The following is a 13,863-nucleotide window of genomic DNA, read 5'->3' on the forward strand; positions in this document are numbered from 1 at the left end:
ATCTTTTTAAGCAAATGAAAACTTAAAAGGGATGACTGAAGAACTGTTCATTCTTTCTGCTAATAACTACTTCTACTTTTTTATATTTAGCTTTACTGTAAGAGTCTGCACAGACTTTGAAGGTCAAAGTATTTCAGATGACATAGGTAAGAAAAGTTTTCTGTCCCTATATTTTACTCTGGTCTACTCAATTTCAGTTGTATGTTTTCCTTATAGCTTGAAAGACAATAGGGGTAAGATCCTCCTAAGGCAAGAAAATATAGGGGTTTAAGATATATATATACACATAACACAAAGCTCATATTATTCACTTGAAGGATATTTCATTCAGTTTGTCATTTTCCAAGTAAAGCTAAGAATGTTTCTCCCCTGTTGGAGAATGTTTTCTTTTGAAATAAAAATAAGAGACAGAAGTCCTGTGCGTGTGTGATGTGTAAATGAAACTAGAAAGTTCAAATTACACATATTCCATACTTTGGATCAAAAACCTGTGTGCTGCTAGACAGGCACTTAAAGCAGAGATTAGTTTTGTTTGGGAGATTGTTTACTATTTTTCTTTGCATTGTAAATAAGCATTTTATTTAATTGTATCCTTTAGTGCTGAAAGGTGAATTGCAGTTAGATTCACTGAAACAGAAAGGAGCTGTTAAGAGGACCCTCTTCTTTGATTACCATCTGTCACATCATTACTTCTCCATTGTGATGGAAAGACAGAAACAACTCAGTTGTCAGGACTTTCTTGTTTATCTCAGGGTAAGTTCCTTAAAATGTTTTGGCCTGTCATCATCATTTGAGTAGTATCAGGAATTTAAAGATCATAGTTAAAGAAGTCACTAGAAAAGGAAGAACAATCACCATTGTTCTTAGATCTCAAAATTACAGAACTGTGAAATAAAAAAGGCCTCATCTAGGTGTCCAGAGCATTGTTAGAATCATAGAATCATAGAATGGAAGGGGTTGGAAGGGACCTTTAGAGATCATCTAGTCCAACCCCCCTGCAGAAGCAGGGTCACCTAGATCAGGTCACATTCTTCTACCTAGACAAAATTTTGTATATAAATCTTTGGCTCATCTTTTGTCAATGCAAGTATAAAATGAAGACTCCCTTTGAAGACTTCACAGCTCTGTTGTGTGTAAATACATTCATTTTATGCTCTTCTGGAAATTCAGATTAAATACTGCATCTCTTGATACAAAAATGCAAGATTGCTCCTCCTATATTATTCAGAGGGAGATGATCTTCTAAGCTCGTTGAATATCACACCAATTACTTTTCAACAGATATTTTAAGGGAGCACCACCAGCAGTATTTGTGTAAAATGCATACATTTAAAAAATATTTTAAGTTTTTAGAAAAATGAAACTGTGGAACTGCAGTTGGGAAGGAGAAAGGGTGGTTACTTACTCACTTGGAGTTGGAATTATCTCATGCAATCGAAACAGAAGTGTAGCCAGCAGGTCGAGGGAGGTTCTGCTCCCGCTCTACTCTGCCCTGCTGAGGCCTCATCTGGAGTCCTGTGTCCAGTTCTGGGCTCCTCAGCTCAAGAGGGACAGGGAACTGCTGGAGAGAGGCCAGTGCAGGGCCAGCAAGATGATCAGGGGACTGGAACATCTTTCATATGAGGAAAGGCTGCGGGAACTGGGGCTGTTTAGTCTGGAGGAGAGGAGACTGAGGGGAGATCTTATTAACATTTACAAATATCTAAATGTTGAGTGTCAGGAGGCTGGGACATCCCTTTTTTCTGTTGTAGCTAGCAACAGGACAAGGGGTGATGGGATGAAGCTGGAACACAAAAAGTTCCACTTAAATATAAGAAAAAACTCTTTCACTGTTGAGGTGAGGGAGCCCTGGCACAGGCTGCCCAGAGGGGCTGTGGAGGCTCCTTCCTTGGAGGTCTTCAAGACCTTCCTGGGCATGTTCCTGTGCAACCCGATCTAAGTGACCCTGCTTCTGCACAGGGATTGAACTAGATGATCCCTAAGGGTCACTTCCAATCCTTCCATTCTATAATTTCTAAGAAGTATCTATCTAAGCAATAAAGGTGGTGGAGTTTTACCATTGTTAATCCAAATAAACTCTTGGTTATGGAACAAACCAAGAACATTACCTGCACAAATCCACACATGTCCCAGCTGCATTCGGAAAGGAAGGTGGGCAGAAGCTGATAGGAAATGGTTCTGTGTTTCTCTTTTAAAAAGTTTCATTTTAGTCTAATGCTTTGAAAAAAAACTGAGTCTACTTAGCTCAGCCAGCTTCTTCCAGATGTGGGGCTTTGGAAGCAGTGTGCTCTGGACCTTCCAGTTATTGGTGAGCCACTTTGTTTTCTTAATGCTATACACAGAGAATTTGGCAAGCAGCTGCCAAAGGACCATATCTTTATCTTCCATAAAGACTGGAGTCTGTATCTGTTGACACACCATACTAATCTGACATTATAATAGTAAACCATTGATTTTTATTATGTAATTGTCACTCACAGGATGAAACAGAATTTAGAGATAAATTATCTCCCATCAATATAAACTTGAACTATAGTTTGGATGAATCCAGTTTTGAAGATAGCCTGACTGTGAAGCCAATTCTGAACTATTACCAGAAAAACTCATTAACAGAACAGGTATGAATTTTGCATGCCACATTTTCTGTATATAAACACAAAAGCATTTACAGATACTATGTGTATCATCTTTAAAATGGGATATCACGCCCAGAAATGACACAATGAGGATTTAATTAACTCAAAATGTAAACTGAGTATAAATATAGATCCAGACAGGCCTTTAAAGCATTTCCAAAACTTTGTTGTGTTGGTAGTTTTGATTGAATTCTAGAATATGTAAGCCAAGTGAGTGTGGGAAAAGGCCTGAAACATGATACTGTTCTGCTGAAGACGTAGTTGACAGTCTAACAGCATCCAGCTACTCATGTCGAAAGGAACTTTCAGAAAGGAGAAAGAGATTAATTCATTAGGGCTGTGCTGGTGATGTTTATGGTGCTGATATTTAATGAAGTGATTTGGACTTTGAAGAATGTGCTAATGGTATTCCAATTTATTTGTTCACTTTGCAACAATCCAGGCTTATATTCTGGTTGACTGTGGAGAGGACAACTTGTGCATTCCAGACTTGCAGCTTTCTGCTCTACCGTAAGTTAAATGAAATCCATTACGCTGTATATAACAAAATCCAGACCCTTCTGACTACTTTAACAGAATGACATATGTAGAACACAGTTCTGTTGTTTGCTGTAGCTGCTCATACTTACCTGATTGCCAGATTTTAAATTGCACATCCATTTCCTCTAGAAAACCAAGAAATGGAGAAACATCCACTTGAAAACGTGTCTTGGTTAGACATACTCATGTTTAATTGTTACCACCTAGTTTGGGAGTGTTTGTTGGCAGTGATCTAGTTCTCTGAATGCCAAGAGATAGTACAAGTTGTTGTTCAAAAGAGATTTTAAAATTGGGGGTTTTTTAGTGTATGCCAGTGACTGTGAACCTGGGACACAATTCTCCTGAATTCAGTATACAGTAATGTATGAGAATCTCAGAATAAAAGAATTTCAAAGCATGTCCACAGTCCCTCCTATGGAGGGAGAAATACACCAAGCAGGACAAGTGACAGTTACCTAGATGTCTCATCAAAATCATTAGCTAGCTGTGAAAGGACAGGCCACTGCAGGTCTCAGGAGATGTTCAGTCATTGTTCATTTCACAATGAGCCTGAAGGGAAAACTAGAATCCTATCACCTTTGTGCCCTCCAGAAAACAATGCTGATGGATATTACTGTGACAAGTGACTCCTCCACTAGATACTTCTTTCTGATTAGAAAGTAGTTAGGCTGGGAAATTTTATACCAGTAACTTTCAAGTTCTGTGGTAGCCCACTTGATTGTCCATGGTGGTGTTTTCTCTTGATCTCTTTCCTACCCAGGTGCTGGATATTTTTCCACGGGGTCATTTCTTAAGGATGTTAGTATGGTTTTATTCTGTGTTCACAGAATCTTTTCTAGAGCAGATGCTATGAGAGCAAAACTCTTCATTTCTCGTATGTAAATTGTAATTGTGCATTTTTTAACTCCTGACAAGTAGTGTGTTCTATATAGAGATAAAGATCAGCTAATAATTGGAGAAGAAAACTATGTCATGCTCATAATAAATCCAAGGAATGATGGGGAAGGAGCCTATGAAGCTGAACTACATATAAAGATTCCACCTGAAGCAGATTACACTGGGGTTGAACGCAACAACAAGGTAAATGAAAATCAAAATGTTAGTGATTATTAATAAAGCAGAAGAACTGTGGGCATAGGCTATACCAGATGAAAGCAGCAATTAGACAGCTGTCTGAGCAGGGGAGATTCCATCGACTCTCAGCTATCCTTGCTGCTCAGAGCCAGCTGAGGTTCAGCTCCTTGCAACTAACTTGGTTACAATACCACACAAATACTGTCACATTTCGCCTAGGGCTATTCATATGATTTAGATTTTGAACCAGTAAACCCTACCAGTGAGAAGGAGTGATAGTGCAGAATTCTCTGCCTCCAAGATTAGATCCATCTCATGGTGGGAGTTAGTGAGCCCTGCTGAACCCCAGAAGCTTGAAACCAGAAACACCACTGTCTCATGCCCCCAGCACAACAGGTTTTACCATGATTAAAGGCATACCAGTCTCTGATATCCTCAACCGTTGTACATGAGCTGCAGTATAAACTTGACAATGTTGATTTCCTTTGTAGTGAATTGTTTTATCTTATGAATAGGCCAAAAAAGCAGTTTTAATGTAAAATATGCCAGTGTTCACAAAAGGACTAATGTTGACTGAAGCCCTGCTGAGTTGTGTTGAACATCCAATGTTTCCTTTTTGAGTCTGTTTGTTTTTTAAGGGAAAAGATGAAGCACTACCCTGCAAACAAGCAGAGTTTTCATGTATTCTCTGTTGGACAGCAGATCTGATTCACTTCATCTGCACATAAATCTCTCAAGCTGTTGAAACTTGAGCTTGCTTTTTTCTATCAGTACCCAGAATGTTCAGAAGGGCCTCAAGGGTGAGAGTGGGAGAAAGTAAGTTAATTTCTGGGACCATTGAGCTTGGAGAAGAGGAGGCAGAGTGAGGGACCTCATTAATACTTACAGGTGTTTGAAAGGTGGATGTCAAGAGGACGGGGCAACACTTTTTTCTGTAGTGTTCAGTGACAGGACTAGGAGTAATGGACAAAAGCTGAAACATAAACAGTTCCACTTAAGGAAAAACTACTGTTCAGGTGAGGGAGCCCCAGCACAGGCTGCCCAGGGAGGGTGTGGAGTCTCCTTCTCTGGAGGTTTTCAAAACATGCCTGAATATGTTCCTGTGTGACCTGACCTAGGTGTACCTGCTTTAGCAGGGGGGTTGGACTAGATGATCTTTAGAGGTCCCTTCCAACCCTACCATTCTGTGATCCTGTAACTTCCTTTCTAAAGGCAAACATTTTCAAGGAAGTTGGAAAGTAACTTACAAGCTATTTCCTTACTCTCCTTCTATCAGTCTTTTTATTAATGGGCTATAAAGAGTTTGGAAACAATGACAAAAATTAATGATGGCACAGAAGATGAGAATATGGAAAGTCTCCACAACTTCATTTCTCAGAAGCGTATCTTTGTACACAAAACAACTAAGACACCAGCCTCTATTTTGTTCATTATCTTAGCATAGTCTCTGTTTTTTCAGTCTGTGATCTACAAAAGTTGTGTTTAAGATGCTACAGATGGTTATCTTTTTCCTTGGTTGCTCTTTAGGAATCTTTGCCTGCTCTTTTGGCCATTACCAAGGATGTCAGGGGAGGCACTTATTCCAAACCCCACAGAATGTATTAGCATGCATCTATCATTTGGACTGCACAGAAATCACTCAGATGTTTTCATTCTTTTAGGAAAAATTGAATTTTGTAGTGCCAGCAGGGTAGATGTATGGGGAAAGGAAGGAAAAAAGAGGTGCAAGAATTAAGAGAAGCTAAAATGGGTTGGGAAGGAGTGTTCATGTTCTTTTTGACAACAAATTTGAAAAGCCCAGGACACATAATGCAACTTTTTCATTTTCTTCAGGTTTCCTGTAAAATAAAATAGATTTATGACAAATCCAATTCTGAATCCTTCCTTCTGAATCCCTTTTTTCCCCCTACATTTACTGAGTTCACTACAACACAATTCTCTTACTTTTCATACTTATTCTAGTGAAAGAGATGTCAAAACTTCATTTGTACTATTTGCATCATTCTCACTATATTCTCTCCCTTATTTCAAGGGCAGTTTTCACAATAATAATAATGGTACTCAAAGCAAGTTGATTCTTTTTATTGTTTTTAAACTGTAAATGTGTATTTTTTTAAAACTATTATCTTTATGACATTACCATTGCATGAAATAAGCTAAAACATTCACCCCTGAAGTGCATTTGAATAAGACATTGATACTGTCATTTTCTTCAAAAAGGAAAAGCCAAAATTTCCAAGCATTTAACTGCTAGTGGAGGTTGGCTGTTGGGTCTACCCAGTTGCTTTTCTGTGCTGCCACATGTCACACTGCTGTGATCATGAAAAAGAAGAATATGCAATCTTTGGAACTGAAAAAGAAAACTTAGAATGGAAAACCACATTTTTAAATACAGGCATTCTTTTATATTCTTCCTGTTCTGTTTTCTCGTTTAATTCTGTCTAAATGTACAACTTTAACCATTCAAAACAAGAATTAGCAGGGTTTTTTTCCCCCAGAGTGATCAGAGGTTCATGTGTTACCAGGGTGACCAAATTCTTAGCTGTCATAATATAGAGACTCCAATCTATAGGGCTTTAAAAAAAAATATGGCAATTTGAACCACTTGACAAGAGCACAGAGCAAATTATATACAGGGAGATGCAGTAAATATTGAGCTATATGGAAAAAAATGTTCTGTCTGTAGGTATCCTGAGGCATGGACCAGAGGTGAAAAGTAACGTTTTGCTGTCAGTTGCAGTGTTGTCAGGATTTCACTTCTTGGTGTTGTGTTCATACTGCACCCTGCCAATGGGACATCTGAGACTGCTCCTGAAATATGCTGAATTTAATACAGAATAATTTCAGATAACAGGTGTATTTATGGTAGAGCCTGTTGCAATCATGTTCATAAAGCTCTGCATTTAAGGATCTTGTTGATTCTTTGAGGTGTCAGTGTTTATAGTCCTCTGTGTAGCTGCTTTTCTGCAAGCTACAGAATTCCTTGTATTAAGATGGAGATGGTATTTACCTCAGAGCCAGAGAAACAGGTAGACTGAGAGTAGAATAAACAGAATGTAATGAGCTGAATAAATCACTTCATACATTTCTTTGGAATGGAAAAATCTTCAGAATTGAACATTATGCTGCCATCATTTCAAAGTAACTATACTCATGGAAGATATTAGGCTACTTTATTATGAGAATAATATGTATTTAGTGTATGTGATATAGAAGCAAATTTATCCCTTAAGTGGTTCTGTCCAACCTGATTTTTTTCAGCAATTTATTGGGTTATTCTATGTCATTTGAATTACACTCAGAAAGTGTTAAAGTCAACTCAACTGAAAATTCACTTGTCTTCTAACTCTTACCTTTATCTTTATGGAGTACAATATTTGACCTACAATATTTGACCTACCTCAGTTGCAATCTTGTTCTCTCTGACCTGGTTCTGTAGCATGTTGTACATAGACTGTATCAAAAGGGGAGCATTCTGCAAGATTTTATGTGAGCACATGCAAGTGGAGAGCCAAGTGAATGTGTGTGATCTTAAAGTCTGGGGTCAATTATGTGATTTTGAAGTTTCATTGATTCTTGCACATACTAATACTTACTTCAGTCAAAAGCTGATTAACAAAATACAATGTCTTACAATGAAATCCAACGTGTTATTCATTAGTTGTACTGTGGAAACACTTAAGAGGTCAAGAAATAGGATAAATGAGTAAATTACCACAGCTTTACTAGTTACTGGAAACCCATTGGCCTGCAATAACTGTCTACATGCATCAGGTGTGGAGTTACTGCAACTAGCTGCATTGAAAAAAGCATATCCACATTATATTACCTCACATTTCTGTGGCCAGCAGTAGATCCACAGAGAGTATATACCTGCTGAATTGTACATTCTTACACTACAATACCAAGATTGTGTGTTTGAACCCCAAGGCATTGCCTGAATGCTTGTGCACTAATCCTTTTCCCAGTGAAAGAATTCACCAAGATACAGAACAAGAAGGAGAACAGCTCGATTCTGCCTTAGGAGCAATGGCTGGAACCCAAGTTCTCATGTAATAATTAGTAGAAGGGAATAAGGCAAATAGAAAGCCCTAAGAGGTATATATTCCATACTAAAAACATTATGTATTTTGGCATGATCATCTCTGCTCTGGCTGGAAGCTGCAGAGTTGTTGCAGATCACAACCAGAATTATATTACAGTGGATAGAGTCTGAGCCATTACTCCTGTGCCTTTCTCAACTGAAGCATGACACTTAAAATAGGAAAAAATACCTGAAACCTTGTCTTACCTAAAAATTCTTAGAATAAGTGCACAGTTGCTGGCTAGATGACGTGTGATTTGAGCCTTTTGAGGACAAACACTAGTTCTTCATATATTGGTTAGATGAGAAGCTGGATTCTGTCACTTAGTATCTAATCCATTCACTTTTCCTCAGAAGATAAAATTAGAAGGTGTTGATCAAGGAAAGAGAGGCAGTGTTTTATTCTGCAGCCTGTTTTGCTTAACCATTCTGGCACCAATTAGTAATTCATCACTAAGACCACAAGAAAGAGTTTCAAGTTTGTAGGCTGCCTGGATTACTTAAAGCAGCCAATCATTTTCTAGTTAAAATGCACCCTGGGAGCACATGTGTTAATTGTTGGGGTTTTGCTTCTGCTCAAGACTGTCAAAAAGACCATGTGTTGCTATAAAAATATAAATTGCTACCAGTGGCAGGTAGAAGGGTTTTGTGGCAAAACCTTCCATCTGGCTGAGTTACACATGAACTCAATGATAGGGACAATAAGAGGTGTGTTTTAATTAACTAACTGGAAAGAGTGGAAAAATCTCCTGTTTGCAACCCTAGAGAGGCTTGAGTAGTGCACTGGACATACTGTATAACAAACTTTGTTTCCTCCTAGCATATTGTAAAGTGTGGGTATACCATGAAGTGTGTAATGAGGGCATGCTTCACATGGGCTCCTTTTATGACATTTCCTAGCTTTTCTTTTCATCTCAGGAAATTGTAAGGTCAGCATGTCCATGCTGGCTTTTGCAGATAGGAAGAAATGGTCAGTGGTCTGGACATTTCCCAGGTCTTTTTATATAATGAGCCTGTCCTTGTATGTTTTGCTTAATCTGTGAGAATCATAAATGAGATGAAAGGTAGTGGGAGAGCTTTATAGCCACAACTATACAAAGCTGACTTACCTATGCACATATATGGAAGTATTTTCTTTATTGAATATGCCAGAGAAGAAAACAGGAAAAAAAAAATAAGCATTTTGTTGTGTCTTACTCTGCATCTCTTCCACTATTCTATACTGGTTTTGGCCTTTTCTACTGTCTTGTTTTGTTTACAGGTGAAAACAACTATTGATAAAGATTAAAGGGTTAAAACCAAAAGAAATGTAGGATATATTTTACATTAAGAGCTTTAGGGGGAAAATATATGAATGTATCCTCAGAGTTAGCAAACAAAACGGCCTGAAAAATGTTAGCTACAAAATGGACTTTGAATGAATCGTTGCTGATAAAAGTTAAATTTTACTTATTGCTATAAACAATAAACCCTTTAATTTCTGATCATGTGAAAATTAATCTCCTTTGCTGCTGAGTTATAAACACAGGTAGTAGCTTATGTTTTTACAAAACTATTTAATGTTCTAAGTGTAGGTTGGAAAATAAAGTTCTAGATTTGGTCCGCAATAAAGTTCTGCCAATGGCAAAAGTTCACTATAGAGACTTCTGTTGATGGATTATGCAGCTATTGCAGTTAATGTGAGGCTTATTGTCCTCATCCAGGTTTGCCTATTCTTTTGTTCTCTGTTGAGTCATTATGGCTATAGGAAACACTCTCAGCAAAGCAGAACGTTGAAACCAGAAATAGGGTGATCTTAAAGTAGCTCTTAAAGTACTGGGAAACATTCCTGGTTTTCCCTGGCATCAGTTTTCCCTTGTTGTCTGAAAATAACCAATTACATGTGTAGATAGTGCACTGGGGAGGTGTCTGAAATCAAAAGAAATGTCACAGTCAGAACAGCATCACTTTCCCAACTGGATACATTTCGTTGTGAACTCTGACCCCCGTGTTGGTGTGCTTGTGTTACAGGGACTGCGCGTATTGAGCTGTGACTACAAGATGGAAAATGAAACTAGAATGGTGGTCTGTGATCTTGGGAACCCCATGGTTGCTGGAGCAAATGTAAGGGAAAAACAGACTTGTTGACTGGTTTTTGTCTGATTGGATTATAAAGGGAGCAAACGGAAGTCTATTCAATTAGCAGAATGTGTCCCAATAAGCAGCATGTAAATCAAGTCATTGACTTGGCCAGGAAATTGTTGATGTTACAAGAGGCATAACTATTCTTCTGAAAAACTAACCATTTGTTGTTCTAAAAGATAAATACTGCTAGAGTATGTGCTGTATTTCACTTATTGTAAAGAAAATGAGTTACTCAAGTCACAGAAGTTTCACTAGTATAATGAGAAGAGAATCCCAGTTCATAATGTGAGCTGTTTATGTCTCCCTTTTACTATTCTTTCTACTTCAGATATGTAAAGTAGAGCTTCTTTAGCCTGATTCTCATCTTGAGTGCATAATGGTTGTCTTATCATAAAATGTGGTTGGAATCAAGTTTTCCTCCAAGTTATTAATTCAAAGTATCTTCCTAACATTCACAAATCATACCACGCATTAGATGGAACATTGTTAGCCTTGTTTTTAGGTGAAAGTGGGACAGGATAATGACTGATGAAGTACAGCAGAAGGATTAAGCATAGATTTGGATTAGATTCCACAGTTGTCCCTGTTTCATGACAAAAGAGTTCAGGACAATCACAGAAGTGTTGAACCCAGGACTGTTTGGCCATGGATGCCTTTGCAAAGGAATTCTAGCCCTGCTTATAAATTTGTAAATGCTATTAATGTTTAACTAAAAACAAATAGTTCAAGCTTTTGTACATTAAAAGCTGTCCTAATCAAAGTGAAGCAGTCAACAGCATGAACATATATGAGAAATAACCAAGGGCTTTTAATTGAAAGCTGCCACTGTGTGCATTCCATATTGGAACCGTGGCTTTGCAAAGAAACCAGAGCAAATCTCCTTAGTATTTTCAAAATCCATGCTAAATTGAGGTTTGTCCTCTAAGTTTCACTCTTCAGACTCTCTATACAGTGGGGTTTTCCTGGCCTTGAAGCTAGTCCTGTCTGACCTTTTTTAAAAGAACCAAATCAGTCAGATAATAGAAAAAGCTTGTTTGGACTAGAATAAGCTTTTTTTGATTATAGGGTTAGCTTCAGAGCAGTAGTAGAGTTTTTGAAAGTAAATGTGAGACCAGGTGTCTCATACGGTCGTCTACTCTTATGAGCATCCTCAGGGAGACTCTGGGATTACAAGTTGGTGAAAATCATTGAAAAAGAAACTCCAGATGATGGATCTGGGACCAGGAACCTGCCTGGTAAGAGTCCTTCTCTGTAGAAGTACTGTGAACTAGAAGTCTGAAGGAGATGCTATAAGTGTTTTCTGGGAAGAACATAGAAAAAGGTCAAGGCAGATAATTTCCTGTACCAGAAAACGACCTGATCTAGGTGACCCTGTTTCTGCAGGGGGGTTGGACTAGATGATCTCTAAAGGTCCCTTCCAACCCCTACCATTCTATGATTCTATGAAAACCAACAAATTTAAATACTGCTTAGTGTTTTCCTAATTAGTCTCATGGCAGAGACAAATCCTCGAGATACAGATGGAAGTGGACAATAATCTGTGGATAATGGGGATTAAGGGGTGGAGGAAAAGGAGAGAGATCATAAAACCCCGTGGGTTTGGAAGAGAAAAGGAAAACTAAACATTAGATACTAACATTGTATGTCAAGTTAGGAGAAAATCTTTGTGGTTTTCATGTTGTCATAAACATAAGCAATGAAAAGGTCTTGAGTGTGGAGGTACCAGACCACAGCCCTTCACATTTCTCCTTTTGAATCCAAAACCTTGTTTCCACATCATCCTCGACCCAAAATGCTAGAAGTGTGAAGACTTCAGGAATGCTATTTGATGGCCACTGAAGCAGTGCTACTCCCACCTGTCTCCTTATGAATTCATATGGCATAACTAATCCTGGTTTTCTTCAGAATCAGCTCTAGGGCTGCCATAAGTGCACTTTTACCAAACATTCCTAAGCAAAATGCTTTGTAAAGAGAGACATAGAAGCAGCAGAATAAAACAACAGGCTTCAATAAAATATTTAAGGATATTCTGGTTTATAGCAAAAGAATCTAACCCTTGAAAATGAAGACATATGAAGATAGAGCATTACAAAGCCAGATGGCAAAAGTGTTTGATTATAGGCAGTTAAAGCCTAGCTCTATCTTTGAAACCAGCTCTCCTGGACACTTAGTAAAGGTGAAAGGACTTGAGCTTTTTCAGCCCAAATGTATTTATGATGGCAAATGTACTTCCAAAAGCAAAATAGCAGCCCTTTATACAAATTGCATAAATCACAAAAGATTGCTCTGATCCATTTCCAATTTTGCAAAACAATTCTGCTCTGGCAGGAGATCAGTTATTCTCAAAATATTTGGTCAGAAAGGGACTCTTTGTGAAAATTGTGAGGGAGTGGGAAGGGAGGGTTAGGTCAAAATCAAACATTCCTAAAACCTTTAACTATTAAGTCACTGCAATGACTTTTCAGCACCCTGAAATCCTAGAATTCTTGAACTCTTCCAGATCAACTTCTTAGTCTAAGGGTTATGTCAAGATTTCGAGATCTAACACATGGGATATTATTGCAGTGGGCTACAGAGTTGTCTGACACTTCAAGTCTTCCAAATGTTTTATTGTCCTAAAAATTGGTATATCTCTGTTGTTTTTTTAAAGCTATGACCTTAAATTGTTTACTGGCCACAAAAATTACTTAGCCTTTTCTGTAATATCTTTGAGGTTAAAACAAGGATGAAAAGGTATAAAAGAAGATAAAAAGAAATGGGAAGGAAAGCAACAATACCATACATCCCAGAATGCAAACTGGCATCTGTGATGCTGCTGTGCTGACAAAGAGTGCTCGGAGTACTTACTTAGGACACCAAAATAGATCAGACTGACAACCTTCCTAATGCTTGTTCAGCTGCCTTAGCAAGTGAGATGTAGGCTTTATTATAAATTCTGACAGAAGAATTTGGAAGCTCATAGAAATTAGTACAGGTCAAGTTGGAAGGCTGGGAGGCTTGGAAGACATTGCCTATTTCTTGGTATGTACCAAACTGATTCTTTGAGAGCAAAGAGGTTTTCTCTTTCATATGCACTGTAAGATGCTTCAAAAAAAGCCATCCCTTCTGTCTCCCAATGTACTACTAGATCCTGTGAAACGCAATGACAGATTAAAGCTTATCAGTAATAGCAGAAATGTCATGTATTTCAAAGATAGATGGTGTTGCTATAATAATGCAATCTTAATGAAACTGACTTCTCTTGGAAACTTTCAAATAATTCTGATAAAACAAACATCCTGCTAAAATAAGGAGGTTGAGTGATTGCCAAATTACAAGCTTTAACAAATTGAACTGCTTTGGCCTCGGTGAGTTTTCAGCAAGGGCATATGAGCATCTTTGCCCCTTTATCAGTGGCAGTGCCAA

At 38.0% G+C, this 13,863-nt stretch overlaps 1 protein-coding gene across 1 annotated transcript in view; it reads left to right on the top strand.

Moving 5' to 3' along the window:
- ITGA8 (integrin subunit alpha 8) overlaps positions 1 to 13,863 on the top strand; it is a 97,153-nt gene that overhangs the window by 46,248 nt on the left and 37,042 nt on the right. Inside the window, exons 16-21 of the mRNA XM_061997292.1 lie at positions 91 to 146; positions 599 to 753; positions 2,481 to 2,618; positions 3,079 to 3,146; positions 4,109 to 4,256; positions 10,345 to 10,437. Of these exons, the coding sequence (XP_061853276.1) occupies positions 91 to 146; positions 599 to 753; positions 2,481 to 2,618; positions 3,079 to 3,146; positions 4,109 to 4,256; positions 10,345 to 10,437 (658 nt within the window). The remainder of the gene's footprint in view (positions 1 to 90; positions 147 to 598; positions 754 to 2,480; positions 2,619 to 3,078; positions 3,147 to 4,108; positions 4,257 to 10,344; positions 10,438 to 13,863) is intronic.

Source organism: Colius striatus, chromosome 5 (genome assembly GCF_028858725.1).
Source record: "Colius striatus isolate bColStr4 chromosome 5, bColStr4.1.hap1, whole genome shotgun sequence".
Taxonomy (NCBI): Eukaryota; Metazoa; Chordata; class Aves; order Coliiformes; family Coliidae; genus Colius; species Colius striatus.